The sequence below is a fragment of the Abramis brama genome (genome assembly GCF_963993115.1).
Source record: "Abramis brama genome assembly, chromosome: 22".
Lineage (NCBI taxonomy): Eukaryota > Metazoa > Chordata > Actinopteri > Cypriniformes > Leuciscidae > Abramis > Abramis brama.
In genome coordinates this window covers 4632696-4649161 of record NC_139984.1, presented here as the reverse complement: position 1 = coordinate 4649161, position 16466 = coordinate 4632696, and the positions used below count along the sequence as shown (strand labels likewise).

Below are 16466 nucleotides of genomic sequence, written 5' to 3'. Positions count from 1 at the left end.
GATTTTTCTTTTCTTTTTCTGTTTATGTACCTAATTGTTGGAGGGACTGCCAAGAAACACATGCCCTGATGAAATATCTCAAATCCACTGTAAGTCACGTATAATCCACTATACGTGGATAATTTTTTTGAACATCCTGAACATCCTTTTTCATTTTATTTTTATTTTTTGGAGGTACTTAGATTCTCTAAGCTGCTTTGGGACAATATGCATTGTAAAAAGTGGTATGTTGTACAATCTATTTTTTCTAACCAGGCGCATTTTGTTACACAAATGTATTGCAACAAAAACTGTTTTTTCAGTAGGTGTGAACCTTTCCAAATGAATTGGTAAAAACAAAAAGAAGCGTGTAAAGTATTTTGAGACAAGGAGAAACTAATATAAACTTCGTTTACAAAAAAATGGAGCACACATTTTGTACATTTTTCTCAACAAACATGTTTTCTCCTTCCAAACTAATATTGCAATATTGACTTCAGCACAAAAACTTCAAATCAGGTTTTCAACATTATGTTCATCATCATTAACTTTATGCATATATAAATGAACATTATGTTATGGATGAGGAGGCACTACACCAGCAAGGAGATCAATTTACATCAACTAACTATGAACATACACACGTCCTCTACACTGCAAGAGTAACGTTCACAACATAAACCTTCATCCCTTCATTTGCATAAAGAACAAATCAACATTAAAAATAGCATTTAAATTACACGGTTCTTTCCTGTCGCAACTTAGCGGTTTGTCTCTACTCAACACAGTTGTACAGTTACAGTAGAATATAATCTTAATAAATTACATCATCATATACAAATATGACGGCGTGGACCCACACGCATTTATACAGGTATGGTACATAGTGATTTCATTGCAATCAAAATCATATTAATACAATATGGTACCTATATAGCATTACAGTGTTATTTTTTCAAAGCGTAGTTCTTTTGTTACCCAACATTTACAATTAAACTACAATTTTTATTTTCTATACATAAACACAACTCATACACACTGAATATAATAAAGAGGATACACCCCAATACGATAACCCCGACACATGTACCCGTTCGTACTTCTTTTTTGTGTACATTACGGAATATTTTGACAATGCGAGTTCTCTTCTTTTTTTTCTAGACTGAACAGTTTCAATCACAAAGATGCTAGGCGGTCTTTCCTCTGAATGTATTATGTCACATCCTGTTTGTTGTTCATTTTCACTCCCACACTGAAACTTCATGAACGATACACAGATCCACATAGTACTGCAATTTGGAAAATACAGGCACACAAGGAGCACTGCTTGCCTTATCAAAATCGTGGCGGTACGCCATACAGAGGTCAGCGGTGGAAGGAATAAAATACAGTGGTCGCAAAATGTACTCGAGTCACACTTTTTTGTGAGAAGTGTGCTTGTGCTATCTCTCTGTCAAATAAATCCAATGGATTGCAATGAGTGACTTAAATATCCAAATACTTCTGTGACCAATTTACAGTATATTGCCAGCAAATCATATGTTGCCACTTTGTGTGAGCCTTTTAGCTTTTTTATTATTTCAAAATTAATCAAAGAATTTATACAAATTTTCAAACTTGATGCAAAAGCAGTGCGCGTTAGTTAACAGGCCATGAAACTACAGGGATTCCTCAGAGTGAATCAACTAGTGATGAATGTGATGGTCCAGCTGTGAAATTCACTCACGGATTAAGTCTGTTAAAGTGACCCTATTATGCTTTTTCGATAATTACCTTTCATATAGTGTGTAATATAGTTGTTTGTGAATGTAAAAGGTCTGCAATGTTTCAAAGATCAAAGTAAATGGAGCTATTGTCTCCCAAAAGAAAGAGTCGATTCTGAACTGCCTGAAACGAGTCGTCAGTAATTCCAGTCTTAAGCCCTTATTTAGATGGGTAGATGGAGTAATGCAATTTTACCACAGGACGTCTGTAATAATAATGGCCAATTCACACGGGAAAAGATATCTCAGTAAAACTAGCAGAAGTGGGAAGAGTAACTTGATTTAAGCACCCCTGTCACCTTCCTGTCGTCATGTGCGTATTACGTTGCTTCCTGATATCATGTACGCAAACACATATAGCCTATATTTATATATATAAACAGTTAGGTCCGGTCGTACGATGTATTAATTAAATTCAGATTGGATTATGTTGGTAATAGGCACTTATGTAACGCCTCTAACAAGTGCTTTCGGCCTTCTTTTTGAACTGAATGGTTCAGAAGAGTTGAGTTCGTGTTGTCGACATGTCAAGAATACACTGTTTTCTGTGCTGCCGAAGGATGAGGACTTGGGCTGGAATTGATACGATAAAACCAACACCAACATTACTGTTCGAATCACTGTGTATAAAGTGTTGAAAAAGATCCATAGCTGAAATTCAGATATGGTAATGACTGTTTAATTTCCCACACACGCTTTAAGCGGTCGAACAATCACAACATGACTGGGCCATCTGACCAATCAGAGCAAAGGAAGATCTCGGAAAGGGGAGGCATAGAGAGACTAAATCCTTTATCGAACCGTTTAGACCAGTGGTGTCCAATTCTGCTCCTGTTAAACAATTAAACACATACTGGGCATTCTAGAAACGTCCAGCCAGGTGTGTTGAGGCTAGTTGCAGGTAAACACTGCAGGATAGTGTCTCTCCAGGACCAAGTTTGGACACCCCTTGTTTAGACACTGTGAAGAAATCGGTGATGTTGCAATGCATATTATGAGAAAATTAAACTGTTCTTTGACTTTTGATGCTTGTAAACCTATTTTAGGAGACTTCCAAAACAAAATGAGCAAACCTTAAAATGGCATAGTAGGGGCACTTTAAAATTGCTGTGCATAAGTAGCCCAAATCATGCACAGAAAACATTCATGTCCATCTGAGGAACCTTGATTTGGTACAAGAAGTGACCATGAACACATGCCAAATAGAGACAAGACTGCTTATACAAGACCTTCTTGGAGTAACAAATTACAACACATGACTTTGACAAACATGAGATGACACATCCAATTGGAGAACATGAGTCATGTTCAGAACAGCACACTTACAATTTGTACTCTTTATGCAGTATATAGTATGTATACTGTGTACAGCATGCAAATTGTATGTAGGCATGGAATACCCAGATTGATGTTGTACATTTAGCAACAGTATACTAATATGCAATGTGCTTGACCTTACATTTGTAGCATGACGGGGAAAAAAAATCTAGTCTCAAAAGGTCTCAAAATTCACAAATTCAAAACAACTGCATTGTTCGACGATACCTGGACACCACTCGCATGCAACACGAAGACGTCACATGCCAACAATTGCATGCAACTGTTTGAAAAGTTTCTCGCTGCATACTGTTTCACATACTATTTCTAAAAAAAGTATGCAGTATCCATTTTATACTACTACTAAGGTAGTATTCTGTTCTGAACATAAACTGTGTCTGAATTCACCCCATATACCCTCATTCACTATTCCCCACATTACTCCACTACTATAGTCCACTTGAGTGAGTGAATTCGGACACTGAGTGCGCTGGAAGGGCTGCCGCTTTTGCATAGTTTGTGCTTGATGTTTAATAATCAAGAAACTTAGCAAACTGGCAGCTCCAGAAGTAATGAAAATATTTATCTTGGACTCTGTCATGGAAAGTAGCATGTATAAACCTTAATAAAAGAATTTAATGATCAATTAAAGAAGGAATTTAGACCTGTATGATATTACGCTGTACCCACATTGGACAGTGTCCACTATGGTTTTGGACACCACCACAAATGGCTGTCCCCTCAAAAGGAGGTTTTGCTTAAGAGAATAGGGGGCGATTTCGGACACAGCCATAGATATTCTAGTTCCACCACTTCCTGGTCTGAGGTTGACATTGAGTCTGCTGCCCCCTGTGGTCACTGTGGGATTTGCATACAGTACAGATGGCCTGAGGAATCAAGGGCTACATGCTCCATAGCACATGCTGCTATGCGTAAAGACACAGACATCAAGACGATACCTAATAGAATAATCAGCGCAACAAGGCATGGACTGATGGTGAGACAGTAAGAGGAAAACCGGATAGCCTGTTGTGAGTCATATTCTGTTTAAACACCGTGACACTGGACGAGTACCCCGTAATTGCACACTGAATCTGTTATATGAACTTTGTATTAAAATACAGCAGAATGGCCTTATGAATAACTGTTCAGTTGGATATTATGCTAATAGGAGTATTCTATACTCATGTCTGTAATATAATTTTAAATGTAATCAGCACAAATAATGTGTATCCTGTACTTGCATAACTGATGGGTCATTTATTTGTTCAAATCTGTTTGTAAGTATGTATATTATTTTTAAATATTTGCAAACAGATATTAGTAGTGAGCAAGCTCTTCCCAGCCTCGCAGATAAGATCAATATATATATATACAGTGTGGATATTTTTACTAAGATTTTTTTGATTTTAAACAAGACTGCATTGCACATCTTCAGGGAAAGTCGTTCATATTAAGTCTCTGGCGTTTTTGCCATGTTATTAGATCGGACAATCAGAGCTGCCTCCAAAGGTGTGTTGTCCTCCAGTCAGGTGATCAGATTTCCTCAACGTAATTGGCCGGGTATAAGCCTGTCCGGCCGCTGTCCAGACGACCTCTGCACCAGCCCTGGTCATCTTCCTCTTCGATCTTTGATAATTCATCACCTGTGGGTGATACATATTATAACTGACTGCCATATGTATAGTCAAAAATCTAGGGATGCACCGAAATTTCGGCCACTGAAAATTATTGTTTATTATGGCACGAAAATATGAGCCGAAAATAAATGCCGCCCAACCCGCTAGAATCTGTATACAAATGTAAAATAACAGTCTTCACTGTATAAATGAAACATAACTAATATAATTAATTAATTAATACAATTTATCTTTGTTAAAGCTACAAAAGTCATGTTCTCTTTCTCTCTGTTGTTTGATCACCATTGGTACATTAGGCTGCTCTTCCTTTAAGACGAATGCACGGACCTAATATAAATGACACGCATCTGTTTTCTTTCTCAATTGTTTAAAAAACACATAACCGACTGTGTTTACGAGGATACTCGCCGAGACGGGCATTTTGACTTCATTTTACGTGTGCGTGTCCGTTTAAGCTCAAAAGCAAGAGAAAGAGAACTGAATTTCGGCATTCACTGCGCGGCTCTGTGCGCGGTATCGATGCTAAAACGATATATCCATCGTGCAGCCCTAATATTTAATATTTTTAAATATATTTTGTGTCACTTTAAATAAAAGTGTGATTCTTTTATTTGATTGGCATGTATTTTTTAAATTCAGATTCAATAAATTGTTGAATTTAATTAAAAAGTCTAATATTAATACAATTCAAAAAAAATAAAAAATAAAAATAATTATATATATATTTTTTAAAGTCATTTTTTGTTTTGGTTTTCAACCACGTGCTTCCAGAATTTTCAGTTTCAGCCATTTTCATGTCAGTGCATCCCTAGAAAAATCATGTGTTATATATGGACGGCATTCTACATAAAGACTTGTTTCTACATAAAGACTTGTCTTTAGAGAATACATCTTGAATTAGGTCATTTTTTCTTACCCAAGTGGCAAATAGTTTTTCTTGTTCTAGGCTAATATTTTAAACAATTTAGTAATGTTCCTTGACACCAGAAAAGCAACCTTTTGTAAAATGTCTTTGTAAAAGCCCCTTTTGGGGTTTTGAGTTAAAGGCCTCAAGTCTTCTTAAGTTATGTTTCTTAAAACAATTAAGCACTTTCAAAAAACAGCACTTGATGTTAGATTTTAAAAGTTTTACTTGAAAATAAAATGTAAATCATGTTTTAATCTTTTGTTGTGCTTTAAAGAAGTGCACTTATTTTGATGTGTTTAACTAACATACTAAAGCACATCTAAAGTACTGATTATAATTGTAACTGTTGTGTGTTATTCAACATTATATTTAAAGTTACTATATTGCAAATGTACCAAATTGCGCCTTCATCGTTACAAACGTGTAATTATAACTTTATTTAAAAAAAATGACATACAAGTTTCAATAGAAATGACAATTCTTGCTTTTTAAAGGCAATAGAAGTAATTATGGAATCACACGTAAAGAGGTCCAATTTAATTTGGTCAAAATACCCCCAAAAGTTCAACTAGCATTTAATATAAATGTAAACTATAATACATTTTCATATAATTACAATTAACATGTCTGAAAACATCATATTCAGTTTGCATTTAAGTATATTCTTTTAAAACGTATTATTTCGTACTCAAGTACTCTTTTTTGAAGATATGCTGAAGTGTCCTTCTTTTTTACAAGGGACTGCAATGACAAACTGATTTTGAGATCATTTGATCTAACATTTTTATGTTTTGTCATTTTTATGTAACCAAATTATGTAGTAAATGTGAATCCTTGCAAAAGAATCCATTAGAGTAATACAGTTAGAGACATATCATTTCATTTAATGAAAAGTGTTATATCATTTGCCAAAGGTGTTATTTTGAACAAGTACTTTACTCAAAAATATCTAAATCAAAAGGATTTGCACATGGTGACATGTTTTGCTCCAGTAACACCACTAATGACAGCTAGCATCAGTTTTTTTGTGCTAACTGCACTTTACCTGCTTTGAAGCTCAGCTCATCCTGCTCTTGGCCTTCATAGTCATACAGCGCCCGCACTCGCACGCCTCCTCTGCTGACCGTGTCGTCCTCGAAAGAGTTTCCCCCGCCATTCGTCTCGTTCCCCGAGTATCCGGCGGGCTGATCGTCATCGGACCATTCTGTGGAGTACGCCTGGTTCTTGTCATAGCTGCTCACACTAGACAAAGACAGGGGACGTGTGCTGTTAGCATGATATACTTTGGTTTGCTATATTATGCTAGCTCACTATCAGACAGATGTAATTAGTTATCTAATGTAATTCTTAGACAGTTGTAGCTAGCAACCCATTCTGAATCAAACGACTACGTGATTTTAAATCTTGTGACTTACTCAAAGACAGTGTTAATTTCATTAACGATGAAAATGGTTTGAAATGATAACAAGATTTTAATTGAAACAAACTGACAAAAATATGACAACAAAAAAAAGAGATTGCCCTGTGTAAGATGTATTTTAGGTCAGATCCCTCAGAGATCAGAGTTATCAGGCGCATTTAAATGCTTTTGTGTGCATTAGATATGAAAGTAAATAAAATGCATAAAATGAAAATAAATATCTGTGAGTCTATGTGCACTGTTTTAATTGACCTATCCAGCAAGTATATCACAGACAATAAAATTAATAATGAATAATAATGTATTCAGTGACTAACATGTTCTGAAACTGACAATAAAAAAGTAAAGTAAATAAAAAATTAGGTTGTGATGGGGTTTTTTTTTTAAGGGGGAGGAGGTTAGGGCTTTTACACAATTCGAACACTGCTAAAGAGTCAAATGTAATCCCTGCCAATTTTACAAATATAATTAAATAAAAAAATTTTTTTTTAAAAAGCTATTTAATTACCAAAGGTAAATTATGTGCCGAAATTAAAAATATTTTTTGCCACAATAAACTCCAAATTACTGCTTAATAATAGTAAGATAAGGGATGTAGAATATGGTCATGCATTAATTTGTGCTTTATAAGTGCTAATAAACAGCCAATATGCTAGTAATATGCATGCTAATAAGCAATTAGTTTTTATATTATTTTATTAGTTTATTATTTTATTTAAATTTTCATGATTATAATGCATCCACCCTGTCAAATTATAGACGAACCCTGTACGGCCAGAAACGATTGTTAATCAGAAGTGAGTTCTCTGTCGAACTTCACAGAATCTTTATTTGAACGAGTGAAGTGGACAGCAATCAACCTCTGAAAAGAGATAAGGATATTCTCCATAAAAGAAAGCAGGAATGGCGTCTGACCTGCCACGGTCGCCGGCCTGACCCGCGTGCTCTGTGTTTGGAGTCGCGGGAGCCACTCCGTCCGGCTTCTTCTTTTCTCTCTTGGCAACAGCGTTGGTGGCGTCTGGATTATATTCCTGAGAGAAACAGATTCAGAAGAGAAAATCTGTTACAAACCGCTGCTAAACATTTCCATTTTCCATTATCTTTCAGGAAAACATAAAAACACGCCAGCATATAGTCAAACTAAATACGAATGAGAATACCTTTTCTGAAATATGAAATCAAAAGTAATAAGAAAAGCATATTTAATAGATTATCTGCATTTAAAATGTGTATTTAATGGCTTATCATAAACAAAACATGTGAAACAAAATTCATAAAATAGCAGAAAATGAAAAAAAGTATCAAATTAAATCCTAATTTTTGTTTTTTAACAAGGTTTAAGAAACATGAGCATAACATGAAAACGTCTAGAGTGCAACTGGACCTTTGACTTAAAGCCTTACTGGGATATTAGAGTCTGTGACAACTTTCACATGTGACCACTAACCCCGGTCTCTTGTACCTTATAAGCAAACTAGACAAGGTCACACAACTGTTAAAACCTCTTTGTTCATTCAAAGTTGTGTACCTCAAACTGGGGCCAGTTCATATGCATGCCAGGACCGTGATTATTACTGAACCACTTGAGATCCTCTTGTGTGTTGGCAGCCAGAATGGTGCGTTCAAACTCGCGGTACACTGACGCATAGCTATAGCATGGAAAACACAAAAACACACACTTAACATTAAGCTCTGACAAATGCATTACAGCTAGACAACAAGTCAACTAGACCAGGGGTTCCCAAACTTTTCCAATCCAGGACCCACCAAGACAAGTACGATCTCTATTTTAAGAAAACGTGATGAAATGTGTGTGCATGTAGAGTATATGAAATATGTTCACAAAAGCTTGAAACACACACTCTCTTCAGTCTAGATATGAACTGTGATCCTGAATTATGAAGTGTGAACTGATCGCTAATGTTCGGCGCAGAAAACGCTCCCATGTTCGTTCTGTGTGTGTGCATGTAAAATGCTTTTTTACAGACGTATTTTCCTTGTGTGTTGGTAGGCGGGGGAAAGACAACAGTGCTGAGTTGAACAGAGATGACCTGAAACAGCGTGACATTTGAATCTCCGGTGTAAAGCGAATGAGTTTCTGCTGGTTAATAATGCGGACCGAGCCGCTGAATAATGAAACGAGCCGCTCAGGGGTGTGTTTCCCTAGACCAAACTGTTTTTGTGTGTGTGTGTGTGTAATTCACTGAGCTGCAGTCAAGTCCCACTCTGTGTTTGAAAAGTTTGAACAGTTTCCCACAGTTTGCATTGCTTTAGCTCCAGTGAGCTGTTACCCACTGAGACCGGATCACGAGTCAGACGGAGTGAAGCGCTAGCAAATTCAATTCTTAGAAGAGTTCGATCACTAATGAGATCTCAACTTTTGTTTTGGTATCTCGGCAAAACCTCGAACTGATTTCTTTGTAAATGAGCACAGACACACTGGTTGTGTGGTTCCCACTGACTTTTGGTTCTCGGTGAGGTTCAGGTGTCGTTTGATGTCCAGAAGAACCTCTTTGAGGAAGGTCAGCCGCTTGACCTCGTGCTGCTGGCACTGGTCAAACACCTGCTCCATGCACTCCATGTACTGCGGTGTGCACTTCGACAGCTCGTCCAGAGACTTCTCGTACTTCTCCTTCGCCTGCCGCACACACACACAAACACACATCACGAGCTGCATCGTCCAGTGGGAATTGCTAGAGCAATACCATTATAGGACTGTGACTTAATAATTCAGTACAGTGAGAGAGAGCGATTGTTATATCTTTAAATGTCATAACACTTCACATACGAGACGCTGCTCATTTTAATAGCTCAATGTTGTAAGATATTGAATGAAAAAATCTCCCAGATCAGTTGCGCTCTAGATCCACTTCTTTTCTCAAATCTGAGTATTATTTACTCAGTGTAGTCGGTAGCATTGCTATATGTACATATTTGTAAGAATTGTATAAATTACTAAATTCAATGAAACGCAATTACAATTTATGCATTAGGCCAAACGTTCAATATATATATGAAGAGCCATCTGAAATTTTCTTCTAGAATGATCATTTTTATCAAACTCGTATATTTAAGTTCAATAATTTCACTTAAATGGCAATGCAAATTACCTATTAATTGTCATTTAAGTGAAATTACTGAACTTAAATATACAACCTTTATAAAAATGATCATTCTAGAAGAAAATTTCAGATGGCACTTAGAGGCTTTTGCATCTGAACTCTTCACACATATATATATATATATAAATGTAAAATGTCCGTGTGGTGGTATAAATTATACAAAAGTTAGATTGTGCCGGGAATTCAGGATCAGGATCATTCACAAAAGGGTTGACCAGTGACCAGAAAGTACTTCAGTTTATGTACTGTATTTGTCAGGTTGATATAGTCAGATTAAATGATCTTTTTTCCTTTACCAGTTCATTTAGATGTTTCCACATAACTCATGCTATTTAGGCTATCTGAAAAAGCTAGCATGCACTGTACAAAAACACTGTTTCCCTGAAAAAAAATTTCCTGTGTACCGGCTCACATTATTATACCCATTAATGAATTATTCTGCCATGCATTAAATGTTCTGTGAAGCTTGTTTTTTATTCGATTCTCAAGTATACTTTGAGCTTAAAAGTGAATAGTACTTGAATTAGTTTCTTTATGTTTGTCATGGCTGTTTTCCGCACCTTCTGCACATCTTGTTTGCATTTCTCTGTCTTCTCATGCAGTTTCTTCTGCTGGTCTGGAGTGACAGAAGCGTCGGCCTCGCGGGCCGCAGCCAGTTTCTCCTCTTTACATGCCATGTGGTACGTCTTCTTAGCCGTCTCCATCTGCAGCCAGACATGACACGTTTAAATGACCGCAATACTGCAACTGAACGAATGAAGCTTAGAGACTGGTTGGCTGAACTCACTGAAATTGTTCCTGCTATAGTTTCCATTCTATAGCATATGACTTTCTATTTTCAATGGATCATGGAAGGAAAAATGCTGTATATTGTACTGGTTGTTCTTGTACATGCAATTACAATGATTGAGACTGAGGCTTTAAATGCAAAAAGGATGCAAAAGCACCTTATAAGTGCCATGAACATAGTCCTAAACGACACAATAGCTCTGTGAGAAACAGGCCGATTTACTGAAAATCTAGTCTAGCTCTCCTTGTCTTGTTCATTGGAGCTCATTTGTCAAGTTGAGATATTCGAAAAGAAAACTCATTCTTTTCAATGAATCAGTTGATCCAGTTCACAAACTGGTCTGAATGATTCGTTCACTAATAAAACTGAGCCGGTTCTCGAGTTTAAGTGACTGATTCAATAATCCAGTCATAGAAGTTACACAATGGGAAGATTATCAGTGAATAACAAACACATGTTTACACAATGCACACAATCACATATGACTTGGTATTTAGTTTATGGTGCTTTTCCTTTAAAGATTTAGTCCTCATTAATTATAACTGCCTTGGGAAAAAAGCAAGCAGGACAGTCTTTAATATCTCTCCTTCTGTCTTTCACAGAAGAAAGAAAGTCATACGGAGTAAATGATAAAAATTTAAACTGTTCCTTTAAACATGCAAACATATATTAAGCATAACACTTCAGTTGAATTTTAGACTGCATGCATTGTATGCATATTTAATATGCATGCAATGAAAAAAAAAGCCATAGAGTGACATTAACACAGAATTGAAAGTTAAAACCTTTTCTTTGTACCTCTTTGAGTTTCTTAGCCCAGGGTTTCTGGGCTTTCTTGAAGCCCTCGTCTGCCTCTTTGGTTTCCTTGAAGCCTCCTATCATCTGTCTGTGATACGAGTCTTTCTGCCAGTTTTTCACCTTCTCAATGTCCTCGTTCATCAGACCGTTCTTCACCTCTTGATGAAGCTCGCTCACTTTATCAGCCTCTGTCATCATAGCTAACCAGGCTCGCTCCACAGAACCGTACTGAGGCCCTGGACACACACACACACACACACACAAATAAAACAGAGGCGACAAAATCAGAGATGTATGAACTTATAAAGAAAACTTTTTTATGGCTATGGTTTAAATCACAGTTCATTAAATGAAAGAACTGCTTAAAAACTCCTGAGCGGATGAAGAAAGAAGCTTTAGACTGATATAACTGACCTTTCTCGATCAGTTGCCTCCACCTTTTGGACCATTCGGTGAGCTGCGCGCTGTAGGACTTCTCAATCTTGGTGCGTTCCTGAAGGCAGTTCATAAGATCATTGCAAAGTCGATGGCCGTCGTCGATTCTCTTGACTGCACGCTTATAATTCCCCACCTAGAAAAAAATAAAAATAATTAATTTCGCCATCATATTACATGCAACTTGATGTACAATTCTGCTCATACGTTTACATAGTCCACGCAGAATCTACAAAATGTTTTTCATTTAAAAAGTAAAAAAAAAAATAAAGGGATTCTGAAAATTGCATTTAGTTATTAAATTTAGTACTGCCCTGATTAAGTTATTGTACATAACAGATGTGTACATACCACTACTGTTCAAAAGATTCATTCGTGTTTTTGAAAGAAGTATCTTATGCTTGCCAAGACTTCATTTATTTGATACAGTAAAAAGTGCAGTAAAAACAGTAACAAAATATTGTGAAATATTATTACAATTCAAAATAGCTGTTTTCTATGTGAATATATGTTAAAATACTATTTATTGTAGTGATTAAAGCTGGATTTTCAGCATCATTACTCATCTTCAGTGTCACATGATACTTCAGAAATCACTGTAAAAAAATAGCATGTATTTCAAATATTTTTTTAAATTTAAATTATTATTTTTTATCAATTTACTGCATCCTTGCTGAATAAAAGTATTAATTTCTTTAAAAAAATAAATGACTGACCCTAAACTTTTGAATGGTAGTGTATGTACAAATAAGACAAAATAATAACTGAATTTACACCAATTAATATAATATAATATAATATAATATAATATAATATAATATAATATAATATAATATAATATAATATAATATAATAATTCAAATAATATAATATAATATAGCATAACATAATATAATATAATATAATTTAACATAACATTACATAACATAATACAATTTATATAATATAATTCAAATAATATAATAGAATATAATTTAACATAATATAATATAATATAATATAATATAATTCATATAATATAATATAATATAATATAATATAACATTTTTATTTTTTTATTTTTTTTCAGGGAATGTTTGTGGTTCCGCAGGAGGAGCGTGTAGTTCCCCCTGGTGCCTGCATGGGGCATAAGGAAGCACAGAGGATTGAGTGCGAGTGGGAGAGGAGATGATATGAGGGGGATGGGACTCATTGTTGTGCATGTGAAGTTATGCAATGACTGCCACAGCTTTGTGTCCATGTGCTGCTAGTGCTCTAATCCTGCGCTTCACTGCACTAACAATGACATCCCGACTGCATACACGTCCAAGAAAGCTCAGGGAGGTTTAAACCAGTGAAAGGCACAACGTCTCCACATAGCCTCACTGGAATTTATAAACAACACACGTTATTTGAATGCCTTTTAAATGACTGACGTAGGCTAATGCAGGTATAATGCCCATCTCTAGAGGGCAGTGTATATTACACAGCTCTCTGAAATGCTTGATTCTGATTGGTCAGTTATTACCCGATAATGACCATCATTAATAGCACTGATGGTCATCCGACGCTTTCTCCATGTCTCTCGTATTGCACCACGGATGGACACGCTCTCTCTCGTTTCGTTCGAATGCAGCTGGTGCAATCTTGCACCTCAATTATCGATTGTACTTACTGTCAATTAAAACAAGACGACTTTCATATTAACAGTAGGCCTACGGTAATATTGAAAGTGTTCGTTTGTTGCTAGACAAACGATTGTTTTGTACACTGTTATGGACTATAAAATAACAAGCAGGTAAGATTTTAAAGTCGACATGAAATAGTCTTTTCTTCCCTATAGTGACGTATATCCGAGAGAAATAGCTTCTGGAACAAGAACAAATGTGGGGCGGGGTTTGATTTTGTCCATGTGGATTTGATTGGATGGTTGTGGTTTGCTATTGGCTGATCTCATGTGAGTGACAGGTTGCCCCGCCCTCGTCATCAGAGAAGAGAAGAGATGATGTCGCTGCAAGAGGGAGAGGAAGTTATTTTGATTAAAGATTGCGAGGCACATGAATTTAAGCAAATAATGATGTTCACAGACAAATCATTACTCATAAATACTGCAATATTCCATAAAAAAATAAAAATAAAAAAAGTCAATTTTGATTTCATGGTGACAATAAAATGGTTTCTTCTCAAATTAATATTTCATGTCCCCCTCATTATTTATGCAGTGAAAATCGTGCAGCTTAATTTGTGGTATGACTGTACATTATCCCTTAAATCTTCATCTTGATTAGTTGAATACTTTAACGATGTGACAAGACTTTTGTCTAAGCAAAGTCTGACCTTTCTGTCCTAATTAAATAATTAAAAATCAAGGCATGATAAGATTTTATTTTGGTAAAATAAGCGTAATCTAGAGGCCTTTGCCTTTCATATAAGCCACTTCTGATTCCAAATGATCAACTAGAAGTCAAGTTATTATTTGTTGTTCCTACAACTTATTACTTACTTACTTCCTTATTACTCAGTATTTAAATGCATAATTACATTGTAACACATACACCCTAAAATAAAGGGTTACACTTTATTTTAAGGTGTCATTGTTACAGTGTAATTATATATTTAAGGACTGAGTAATAATACATGTGATTTCATGGTGACTATTAAATTTAACTGCTTTTCTTCATGGAAACTAATCAAATATTTCAGCTCAAATTAATATTGTGTGTCTAATTATTTATGGTTCCACTTTATTTAATGCATCCTTGTTAGTGTAATTACACATTTAAGTGATATGAATGAACTACAATTACTTACTATAGGGTTAGAGTAGGATTATGATTTGGTTGAGGGTTAGTTGCATGTAATTATGCATAATTTACTGTTATTACTATGGTAAGTACATGTAAAATATGTAAAAAGGACACTGTAAAATAAAGTGTTACCAAATAAAGTGTAACCTATACTATTCTAACTACATGTAACATATAACAAGGACTGTAAAATAAAGTGTCGCCTTATTTACTTATGTGGCAAGTCGACGTGAAATAAGTGGGATGATGTACATCTAGATACAAACCTTTTTTGTTTTGCGATATCGACTGCCAGGATGTACGTTATCCTTGCGTAGACTAATTATTCCTCAAGATGCAGTAAGCGATCTACGAGTTTTTCATTCTTAACAAATTGTATAGTACAGTTCTCCTTCAGGCAGGTTTAACTTCATTCAGCTACACTGACCTTCACACAAGCTCTGATGAGTCAAATCAACCTGTAAATAAAAACTCATAGTCGCACACACTGATTCACACACACTCTCCATTCACGGTCAGGCGTACAGACACACAGTCAGGATGCAGGTGCACTAATAACTCAATAGCCTGGCTGGAAGTAGACCTCTACTTAATATTGCTCAAACACAAACAAAAACACACAAAACACCAGGTCTGCATCGCTATCTGGGCAATGATTGAATGTTGACATAATACTGACATGATGCTAAGATTGCACAGGCTGCCAGACCCTCACAAAGGACGATGTGAAGAGCTTTGGCAACATCACAGGCCCTGACAGAGTCGTGTAAATAGAGCTCGTTGTGAGGATTCTGGCAGATGCTGAGACTGTGAACACAACATCCCCCTGTTCTCCAACTATAGCTGGCTAAATCACAACACAACTATTGATGACCGGCTGAATGACTTAGCAGTGTAGCATTTAAAGGAAGGAAACGGTGGTCTTTGTACCTCCCAAAAGCTGTCCATGGCCTCATCAGAGACAGTGGATTCATCGTAAGAGCCAGACATCGTGCTGGGTGATGCGAAGCAAGACTGAACACGTCTGCAGAAAAGCGGACTTCCTCAAGCACTAAAAGAGAGAGAGAGAGAGAGAGAGACAGAGACACTGTTTGGACACCTAAGTCACACTCAAAATATGTATGAATGCCATTTTGATAGATAACTAAACATCAAACCAAATGGCATTTGTTTGAAAGAAAGCACAATTTTCAAACAAAACATTTCACAAAACGCTTGTCGGAAATGATAAACCAAAAGATAAAATATTCAGATTCAAGAGAAGTAGTGTGATTATCATTATCAGAGGACCTCATTTATAAAATGTTACGTAGAAACCGTCCTACATTCGATCCAATATAATTTCTCAAATGTGCGAGCGTGTGATTCAGAGAAACGAATGTACACACTAAAAAACGTGCGTACGCCTCTCGTCCAATATGAAATCTGTCTCTGCGTTATCCACCTTTCTCCCGACGAGCCTCCACTGCATTTCAGATTACGGGAGGCACTTCCAGTTTGGGGAAGTTC

The 16466-nt window shown here is 36.1% G+C and overlaps 1 protein-coding gene across 2 annotated transcripts in view; it reads right to left on the bottom strand.

The window, feature by feature from the left end:
• Window positions 1-376: 376 nt before the first annotated feature.
• Window positions 377-16466, bottom strand: part of pacsin1a (protein kinase C and casein kinase substrate in neurons 1a) — a 53095-nt gene continuing 37005 nt past the window's right edge. For both annotated transcript variants that reach the window (XM_084099984.1, XM_084099983.1), the window contains exons 2-10: window positions 15888-16008; window positions 12151-12307; window positions 11737-11972; window positions 10709-10852; window positions 9489-9664; window positions 8555-8675; window positions 7942-8057; window positions 6652-6848; window positions 377-4705 (exon numbers count right to left, since the gene is read on the bottom strand). In XM_084099984.1, coding sequence (XP_083956110.1) covers window positions 4596-4705; window positions 6652-6848; window positions 7942-8057; window positions 8555-8675; window positions 9489-9664; window positions 10709-10852; window positions 11737-11972; window positions 12151-12307; window positions 15888-15947 — 1317 coding nt within the window. In that variant the 5' untranslated portion in view covers window positions 15948-16008 and the 3' untranslated portion in view covers window positions 377-4595. The remainder of the gene's footprint in view (window positions 4706-6651; window positions 6849-7941; window positions 8058-8554; window positions 8676-9488; window positions 9665-10708; window positions 10853-11736; window positions 11973-12150; window positions 12308-15887; window positions 16009-16466) is intronic.